General features: G+C 39.7%; 1 protein-coding gene across 1 annotated transcript; it reads left to right on the top strand.

Moving 5' to 3' along the window:
• Positions 1-1,736: 1,736 nt before the first annotated feature.
• Positions 1,737-8,275, top strand: LOC123078664 (probable sodium/metabolite cotransporter BASS2, chloroplastic). The gene is made up of 13 exons (XM_044501250.1): positions 1,737-2,085; positions 2,162-2,279; positions 3,825-3,948; positions 4,069-4,110; positions 4,209-4,322; positions 4,450-4,512; positions 5,431-5,558; positions 6,324-6,405; positions 6,493-6,544; positions 6,641-6,738; positions 7,074-7,235; positions 7,734-7,823; positions 7,925-8,275. Exons 1-13 carry the CDS (start codon positions 1,995-1,997, stop codon positions 8,000-8,002), a joined length of 1,242 nt encoding a protein of 413 aa, XP_044357185.1. The 5' UTR covers positions 1,737-1,994; the 3' UTR covers positions 8,003-8,275.
• The last annotated feature ends 2,216 nt before the right edge of the window (positions 8,276-10,491 follow it).

Raw genomic sequence — 10,491 nt, 5'->3', positions numbered from 1 at the left:
TATTTCTAATATATAACTTGAAAGCCCTTATCTTGGTGCCTCTTAATAGATATATACACCTAATAATCAAGATAAAATGATGCTTCTTTTGCCAAATGTTTACAAATTTACAAACTAAATCTAGAAATTTGACAATGTACCTTTTGTATTTTTCAGCAAGGAAGTGAGTGTTGGGTTCATGACTAATGGTGAAGTTGTGACATTGTAAGTTTCACAGCTATCTGACAAAGCATCAATGGAGACCAATGAGGGTTTGACTAATTTTGAAGTATCAGTAGGCTCTGCACAACATGACCTGCAAACATGTTGTATATATTGATGGCAGGTACCAAAAATGAAAAGGTTTCTTCGCTAGAACAGGAATAACGAAGCTTTTTTATGCCCACTGGTGGATTAAAAAAATTGATGTAGCATTTTTATGCCTAAATTATTCGCCGCCACTGAATAGATTGCATAACAATATATTCTCTGCTATATATATGACAGTTATTAATCCAGATACAGTACCCTTGGTCATCTGAAAGCACCAACCACCAAACAAGTAACTGATGAGGTTTATATGCACTTGTTAATATCCATAATGTGATTGTTTTATCTACATGTGTTGCTTTTTTGATGGTTTGTTCTATTTTAAATGCCAGTTCCTTCACGACAACATCAAATAATACACAAAACACACTACTTAGTACAAATAGGAGAGTGGAAGGGGCGTGTCCTACCTGGCATCGCCCCAGCTTTCTCTCAGGAGGCGCCACAGGGATGGCGCCCCAACCAGTAGTATGCTCTAAGGGCAATACCAATGCCATTGCAAGAGGCCCACCATCATTCTTAAAGCGACCGCCTCTCAATCTTTTCTTGTGATGCCCGAGTCACATAATGACACCAACGTGTTACAACGGTCTCCATTGTTTGCAAGGTTGTGTACGGAAAAAGTTTCTCTGTGCAACTACACCATCACTAGTCACGGGTACAACATGGACTATTATCTTTGTGATGTTATATCCTTTGTGCGTGACCTTCCTCGAGACCATCTCTGAGCCATTGAGTGAGAAAATATATCACTTTTTCCAAAGACAATAAGAAGCCACAAAGGAAGAAGGCATTTGGAGTGCTCCAAGTCTGTTTTGCAGTTGTTCGAGACATTGTGGGAGGACATGCAAAGTATGGGATGCAGAGACATTATGGGAGGTCATGACTCATGACAGTTTGTGTGGTCATGCATAATGTAATTGTGGAGGATGAGGGTGACGAAGTATATCACCATCTGAAATTTGAGCAAATGTGTGATTCTATCCGACTTCCTGAACAGAATCTAGCGACAAATACTCGTGAGCATGAAGTGGGCGATTCGAGAGGAAAACTATATGTCTGAATAAGTTGAATTCAAATTTGAACTTTATTGCAGAACTCCATGTTTGAGTTGTACTTCGTAATATTTATTTTTTGAATTATTGTTGCGCTCAAATATTCGCACAATATAATCATGGACAAAGGAATGCGTCCACGGACGTTTTTGGGTGTCCAATTTTTTTTATGTTGTCGATGAGAAAATTTGGGTGTCCATCTTGATTTTATTTTTCTGGTCCACTTTGATGGACGAGAATGCTGCTTACACGGGTCAAGCCCGACAACCCACGCGCAGGTGGTTCACTCACTGATCCTGGGCCTGAGGGTACGGATACTCCTTCTCCACAGATTGAGCCCATTCGCAGCTGGCGTCGATCCTGACGCAGAAGAGGATCCGCCTGACTGAAGGAGGCACGTCCGTCGACAGAGGGAGGAGCCACCTGACCTGATCCACAGGCGCGCCGCGGCCAAGCCGCCGGATGTGTGGTTCTCGCGGCGCCCCCTGATTTTCTCGTCCCCACTGGTGCTCTCCCCGTCGACGACAACGCCAGCGCCACCACTTCTCCTCCGCTCACTCTCAAGAGTCTTAAACCCTCACTCCTCTCCTTCCACCACCTCCGGAACTCCACACGCTATCTCTGTCAGACATGGCGCCTTCCGCGACCTGCCCTCTCCACTCCATGGCATCCGTCTCCCGCGCTCTCCGCCCGCGCCCGCGTCTCGCCGCTCCTCGTCTTGGTACGAGCCTCTTTGAAGGTTTTGCCCCCACTTCTCCGTTTGTTTGTCTGACCTGGTTTTGCTCGCGTGGATGCAGGGTGCGGACTGAGAGTTGGGTGCTCTGTGCCAGCATATGGAAGTGCTGCCACGGAGAAGGCCGACTGGGGATTGGCCATTGCGCCCTCACCAGCGACCACTCTTGTTCCCGTTGTGAGGTATAATGCTAATTGCTAATTGGGCTTGTGAAATTGATCGTGTCTGGGAATGGATTGCCCAATTGCTGGGTTTTATTTTGTCAACACAGTTGCTTTTGTCGAGTGTTGACTGGTCACTATATATCGCTAATGTGAGGTAGGGGAGTTCTATATTCTCACCCTCAACTCTATCTTTTTTTACCAAGATAAAATTCTGAACGCTTTATTATAGTGGTCAAAGAAATAAAGATCCTGTGTCAGAGCTTGCCAGGTTGCAAGTTTTGCAACATAGGGACATCAAGCTACAGTGTGGCTCCCCGAAAAAAAAAAAAGCTACAGTGTGGCTCATGGTCATGCTCAATTTGGTCCTAGGGTGTGGGGTTCAGGCGCATTGCATGTTTTGGTCCTGGCCTATTGGGGTAGTAGGCATAGGGAGATGTTCGTTTCTTAGGTTTATTACACTGAACAAACAGTACTCAATGAGTGACTGCAGTGAAATGTATACAGTTATAGCCTTATAGGTGCAATGGAATTCATTTACCTCTTTCCAAACTGGTTGCACTTATCTTTCGGTTTGAAGTACATGCCATTATATAGTGATACAACACCAACCAACATTTTTTCCGTTTTGTATTAATAACTGGTCAAAATTGTTGCTTTGCCATTAGTCCATTACCCACCAGTGAAGCTACTGGTATTTACATTAGTCATGCAATCTGTTGAACTTCCATTCCACGCTTTAATCATAGTGCAATTTCTTTTCTAAACTGCATTTTTTTCAATGCTTAAATTGAAAATCAGGTGAACAAGTTGTTAAAATTTGTTGCAATGTCTCAACATAAAAGATAAGAATTGGTAGGGGCTTTGTCATGCCTGCCTACCAATACTCTTCAATCACATCTATGCATCATGAAAAGATCCCAAGAAACTCATAGATGTGCAACAGGTAGACAGGTTTTTGCAGGTGCATGCTTAGTTAGTTCTATTCAGGTGCACACTTAGTTATCCTTTTGCAGGTGCACATTTTCTAAAATGAGGCACATCGAGATTTTATTTTAGATGCACATCTATGCAATTTGGAATTGCGTGTATCTAGACCTACCCATGCAAGCGAAAAAATCCTCATTCCTCGTTGCTATGTCGCGACATCTTCAGTTTTTATTAGAGAGCATTATCGACTATTTGTAACTTTCTGATCAATTTCGCTGATCAATTTTGATAGCTATAAATTATCTCTCCAATTCGTGATATTTGGCAGACTCAGTTTGCCCGTATAGTTTCGTATGAAGATTGGAGAACCATCATCAAATAGCATTAACTTTCTCCAAATAATTTGATTCCGCAAGAACCATCTTAGCTGTGATTTTTGCTCTTTCTTGATTCTCTCATTTGTTTATACTCCTTGACTGAAGCCACCTGGGCTCAAGGCTCCGTAACCTACTTTAAACACAAAGATAAGGGAGGGTTCTTCCTCCTTGCTCGCATTTTTTGTATGCTTCTTGACCAGATAATTCAAAAATATAATTAGTTTCCGTAAAATTAAAAAACAATTTGTTGTTTTCTCAGGAGCCGTCAAATTTTCTGCAAGGCAGAAGCTAACATTTCTAGTAACCTGCCAGCGAGCGAGCCTACTGGAGCAAGCCAGTATGAGAAAATAGTTGAGCTACTCACCACTCTTTTCCCTGTCTGGGTAAGTTGCTATGAGAGCATCTGAAAAATTTCAGTTCTCTTGTCTTTAACGGTGTAGTTTCTTTCATTAATTTGATGCAAATCTTTGTAAATCTAGTAACGTGGAGATCACCTTTTGCAGGTCATATTAGGTACAGTTATTGGCATCTACAAGCCATCAATGGTAAACTTTCTCTCACCTATCAATTCTATTACTATGTACTCACAGCTAATGCCTTAACATATTGTATGTATGGTTTCCTACTTTCCTTGGACCTACAGGTCACCTGGTTGGAGACTGATCTTTTTACCGTGGGCCTAGGATTTCTAATGTTGTCAATGGGACTAACATTAACATTTGAAGATTTCAGGAGATGTTTAAGGAATCCATGGACAGTATGTTTTTTGCCCCTTGGCCGCATGTATTTGTATAAAAATATTGATGCAGTTCTGTACTTAATAACCTCATGAATTGATGTAGAATTTCTTTTGTATGTTCACTGACGTAATAGCTTCTTTGCAGGTTGGTGTGGGATTTCTTGCGCAGTATTTGATCAAACCAATGCTAGGATATGCTATTGCATTGGTAATGCTGACAATAAACTTGCATAATACTGCTGATTTAGTTTTACATAATTTAGTGATTGTGGATGTTTAAATTCGTGGTGAATAGTCTTATTGCTAGTTTGTTACTTAACCAACAATTTCTGTATTGCAAAATGAAGTATTTAATTTAAATATTATAATACATACTAACAATGTATGCACCAAAGGACTCACCAATGTAAAGTTTGATCAGTGATCGCATAGTGGCAGGCTCAAGCAATTGTTCAGTCTTCATGACATGCTAAAATGACACTCTCTTTATACATGAGTAGCAAGTGTACCAATCTGTTGAACTTCCTGTTTCATCTTTTAGTTTTTTCAAAAGCAAGCAGGTCTCTGAAGAAGTTTTCTTACTTTTGCTACTTATAAACTAATAATGTAGTAATAAGTAACAAACAACATATGGATTGCTTATAAATTGTTGCACCTTTGCATGGTGTTATGCTGACCATTTTCTGTGCTAAACAGACTTATGCGAGGACTTCCCAGTTCCCCTGTAAAGTTTATAAAAGATTAAATGAAAACGAGGATAAATGGCTCGAATTAATGAACCGGTCTAATATGCTATGCCCCAAAAAGATTTTAAAGTTCAAGAGTTGTCCCTGGTTTCAAACTTTCTGATGTTTCCTTTTATTATATGTCTTGAATTTAGTCAGCGTGACTGACTTTGCTCATTTTATTGTGCACCTCATTATCTTCTTAGTTTTTCAATTACTTCATGTTTGAGTTTAGAAATGTATGAGTTATGTTGGCGAATTGTTTCTCTTTGTTCATGGCTAATCTATTTTGAAACCTTGAATTGCTTGTACAAATGAATATTTGCACTAACATGTGTGCATAAGCCTTTCTTCTTTCAGTGTATAATTATATGCACCTAATTTGCTTTCCTATTTTACAGACATTGAAGCTATCTGCTCCTCTTGCAACTGGTCTTATTTTGGTCTCATGTTGTCCTGGTGGTCAAGCATCAAACGTTGCAACTTACATATCCAAAGGAAATGTGGCACTTTCAGTTCTTATGACCACGTAAGCTTTGGATATTCTTTGAGAAAAGGCATTTCTTTGGTGCTTGTTTTAATCTATTTATCCATATACGGATGTACCTCCGTCTCTCTTGAATTCCTTCGTCCATTGTGGAAATGAAGCCTTTAGTATTGACTTCTGTTGCAGTTATTAGAATTCCACTAGTATGCTAACTGTTTTCAAAATTCGCTGTATTATGCGTCACAGAATTTGGGTTATTCTACTATGAAGCTAGAACTACTACCCCCTCCGTTCCATAATATAAGAGCGTTTTTGACACTACACTAGTGTCAAAAACGCTCTTATATTATGGGATGGAGGGAGTAGTATTTTGCATAAAAAGATTGATCTACATTGGTTATGGATATTTCCGTCTGCTTCCATCATAAGTACTAGCTGTCAAATTTATCTGAAGCGATCAACTTAGCACCTTCTGTAGTCCGTACCAAAAATTGCTGCCTACCATGATGGCACACACTGCTTTGAGGCTGCAAATAGGACTTACTATTGAGGATAACATGGTGTAAGTTTAAGTGCAGAATACTTTTGGAATGGGTATAATGCGCCATGTCAAGCATGAGATTCTTCTAGTTTTGATTTTTTTTTATAGAAGTTTCTCTGCCGAAACTGAGCAGTGAGCAGCAAACTGTTACTTGCAAATTACTTATGTGGTGCCATTCTATTCGATTAATCCAGTAACCTCTTAGATGCCCTGTTACTTTATCTGCTTCCAGTACTATTCTAACACGATTTTTCTGAATCTTCCAGTTGCTCGACTATTGGTGCTATAGCGATGACACCACTCCTTACTAAACTCCTTGCTGGTCAATTAGTCCCTGTTGATGCTGCAGTAAACACACTATGATCCGTATCTTGAATCAACTGCTTGCTAGTTTAATTGATCAAATCTTAGTTAAATTAAACTATTTTTGTGCAGGGCTTGGCCATCAGTACTTTTCAGGTTGTTTTAGTACCGACTATCGTTGGAGGTGAATCTTAATTGAAAATCCATTGTACATTATTGTGGCATCTTAGAAATGCCTTCTTTGACATATGTTGTGACACTATTTCGGTTTAATTTGCAGTGTTGGCACATGAGTATTTTCCCAAGTTTACCGAGCGGATTATCTCCATAACACCACTGATAGGGGTCATCCTCACCACCTTGCTTTGTGCTAGCCCTGTAAGTCTGTAAACAAACGATCTGAGTAATGCTTCAAGCCTTTCTTTCAGCCCATAGTTAATTCAGACACTTTGTGTCCTGATGAGAAGACGAGTGGAGTTGTTGCTTGAGTTAATTAGAATGCATTTTGTTGAACTTTAACCTAAATAATGTCTGCTCTCCACAAAGTTTGCAACTTTTATCCCACGAAATGGTGACATCGCCGACATGTAGTACTCATATACTGTTTTGATGTTCTTGTTTTTCAAGTAAATGTTATGCTCTTGTTTGTGATATTTTGGTCACCAGTGCTACTTTCTTTCACTATTATTAATTGAAATTTTACATCTCACAAGATTGGGCAAGTCGCTGAAGTGTTGAAAACTCAAGGTGCTCAACTTATTCTCCCTGTTGCTCTGCTGCATGCTGTTGCATTCGCTCTTGGCTATTGGATCTCGAAATGGTCTTCTTTCGGGGAATCAACTTCTAGAACCATCTCAATTGAGTGTGGGATGCAGGTACACAGATATTCAAATGCTCAAATTTAATAATTTTCTTATCTAGCCGTAGCACTTGTATGGCCTTTAATAACATTATGGTTCTTATATTATTGACCTGGATATTAGGAAGGTAAATGTAGTCAACGTATCTATTTAATGCAGTCTTTCGTGCGCTACCTGTTTAGACTCAGTTCCTCATGTAGTTGTTGCTGAAATATTGACGTCTAAATGTGCAAATATGTTATATCTGTTTAATTGTGGTGGACACCAAAAGACCCAAGGATAAGGATAAAAATTTGTCTAGGTTTACATTATCAACACCTTGCTAATTGACCGAGGTAGTTGATAATGTACCTCTAATTCTCGAGTAGTAAATTTCAGTTTGCAGAGCATCAGAATGTGCATTAGCTGGATTGAGTTTACTAGCCATATGAAGTTTACAGCCATTTTGAACACACTCCATGTTTTAATGCCCTTTTTGTGCTTAATAGTGACATACATTCTTCATGCTTGCAGAGTTCTGCGCTTGGATTTTTACTTGCGCAAAAGCATTTCACAAACCCTCTTGTTGCTGTTCCTTCTGCTGTCAGTGTTGTGTGCATGGCGGTAGGTTTTCTTGTCCTCTCCCCCTCATAATTCTGTAGTCACTAATATATTATTGCGTGGTGGTTCATGCCAATATCTGACTGTTCTTTTCTTCACGACAGCTCGGAGGCAGTGCTCTCGCAGTTTTCTGGAGAAACAGAGGCCTTCCAGCAGATGACAAGGACGATTTCAAGGAATGAATGAAGCAAAAACAATCCTAGGCTCCAGCTTCTAGTCGTTACCTTGTTTTAGTTGAGCGTGGTTACGTCAGAGAATTTTTATATTCCCATATTTTAGGTATGTAAAACACAAAACAGGATAAGGACGTTTGTTTATTCTAGATAATTGATTATTGGTAGGAAGGACCCTTGTTAATGATTTAGGCAAGGCTTTGCAATTAAGTTTGGTGTGTAATGTATTTTTCATCTTCTAAATAAATAAGCTGCTTCTCAGACAAAGCAGTAATTCGTTTATAGGGTATTGTGCAGTAGGCCATATTTGTTGATTCGGAGTTTTCTTTAGCAAATTTAATTTTAGGTATCCAGTTTTTTTAAAGGGAGGTTTTGTTTGGTTCTCAAACATTCGGTTACCTAACGCAAAATCCTGCATCCATACCTGGCCAGCTGGAAATGTTTATCACCCACTTGATAAAAATGTTTATCACCCATTTTTCATCTTCTAAATAAATAAGCTGCTTCTCGACAAAGTGCTAACTGTTAATGGTCTAGTTCGTGGTGGATAATTTGATGAAAATGTAACGTCCGTTTAGGTTTGGAATGATACATGGCGTGGCATTTTCCAAAGACCGTACACTCTTCATGTTTACTGTGTTTCCAAGTTAAAAGAAAATCCCACTTTTTCAAAGGATAGCCGGAAATTTTTTTAGATGATAGCACTTGCACATGATCATGCTATCATCTAAAATATAGTACTCCCTTCGTTCACTATTGTAAAAGTTATAACTTTTTTCTGAATCAGATGTATATAAACAACATTTTAGCGTGTTTGTTCACTCATTTCAATCCGTATATAGTCCATATTGAAGTATCCAAAACGCCTTATGATAGTGAACGGAGGGAGTAATTTTGAATTGTCCACATACAAGGTTCCACACGTAGTCTCTACTTGATTTCACATCATACATGTCCTATAACATGAAAATAATGCAAGGCGATGATTATAGATATTGTGGCTCATTTTTATATTCTTTCATATAACATTAAATAATTCTGTTTGTAGCTTGACAATACATCATTTTTCTAGAATTGTGAGGAAAAAAGTGCTTTTCGAGCAGGCTGAAGAGCTGGATGGATATGCTTGATTTTGAAGCGACTGCTTGTCCAAGGTGTTTGATATATACCAGCCAAAATTCAGCACCAAAGATCCGGGGGCAACCTACCGCAAGTTGGGAAAGTTGCTCGTTCTTTGGTAAAAAGGAGGGCAAACTCTTTTTCCATCATGATGGAAGGTGACATGAATCAGCGAGTATTCAAGCGTTTTACGGCATCCGCCAACCTTGTCTGCAACCGATTCCCAGTCGCTGCCAAAACCCATTCAAACTGAGTCTCGTAACCAGAATTTCACACACACAAAGAGATCGTGCGCAACCGAAAGAGGCGCCCGATCTATAGCCGAATGATCCGCCCACAGCCAGACATCTCCATTGGCGCCGCCAAAGGAACACAACAACCACACCGTCGTCGCGAACTTCGACACCAACACAAGATTCTGCGAGAGAACCCAACCCTGCCAACACCAAGCTCGATCAGCCGCCACCACCAATCGACTGGAATTTTATACCAACTATGATGTCCGCACAACCACAGATCAAAATCGACTAATATTCCATACCTAGGTAGTTGGATAATCACTTGATCAGGGTTGCAATGTTGGGAGAAGTCTTGAGGAAGAAAAAGAACAAGGAAGGGGGATCTGAGATAGAGGGATAGGGGAGAAGATGTGAGCGAGAAGCTCTGTTCTGAGTCTGATCTTTGCTAACCCCACAAACAAGCCACACCGGGCTATTTAAATCCCAACTACTAAGAGCATCTCCAGCGATCCCCTATAATTTAGGTCCTCAAAGGGCCCATTATCGTTTAACTCCTTATATTTGTTGTGCTAAAAAACGGTTCCTAGCCGAATTCCTCAAACTTAACTTCCTAAAAAAACATGATAGAAACTCCTAATATTCGCACACTCCTTCTATTCTTCACCAATTCTTCTAAGTTTCTGTGTACATACTACATTTCAACTAAATATTTGCACACATGTTAAATCCAAACTTAGTAATTAAAGTTCACACAATTTACGAATATTACAAATTTAAAGTTTATAATTTAAATTATTCAAATTCAAACACATGAAAGGGTCCAAATGAAGTAAAGAGCATGATAGAAGCACAACAACCAACTGGTGCAATGAAGTAGCCACCGATACTCAATAAGATCATCTTGGAGCTAGGTATCAACCTCTTGGTTCTTGATGCTTTGATGCACAACGAGGAATCCCTATATCTTGTTTGCACGAACAATGGCAAAGCACTTCTGAAGCACACCGAAAGCTCTCTCAACATCCATCCTTGTCGACTCTAGGCGCATTGCAAAATGAGATCTCTTGCAGCCTTGAGGACACACGATTGTCTTTACAAATGTGGCCCCTGGAGGATAGATGTCATCTGCAAGGTAGTAAC

Source organism: Triticum aestivum, chromosome 3D (assembly GCF_018294505.1).
Source record: "Triticum aestivum cultivar Chinese Spring chromosome 3D, IWGSC CS RefSeq v2.1, whole genome shotgun sequence".
In the NCBI taxonomy this organism is placed as follows: Eukaryota; Viridiplantae; Streptophyta; class Magnoliopsida; order Poales; family Poaceae; genus Triticum; species Triticum aestivum.
The sequence above is the reverse complement of the archived record's forward strand: the minus strand, read 5'-3'. Positions and strand labels throughout refer to the sequence as shown.

Coding starts and splice junctions, on each gene's coding strand:
- LOC123078664 (XM_044501250.1), top strand. CDS start 1,995: ATGGCGCCTTCCGCGACCTGCCCTCTCCACTCCATGGCATCCGTCTCC. Junction 6,545..6,640: donor AGTACCGACTATCGTTGGAG/GTGAATCTTAAT, acceptor TTTAATTTGCAG/TGTTGGCACATGAGTATTTT. Junction 6,739..7,073: donor CCTTGCTTTGTGCTAGCCCT/GTAAGTCTGTAA, acceptor ACATCTCACAAG/ATTGGGCAAGTCGCTGAAGT.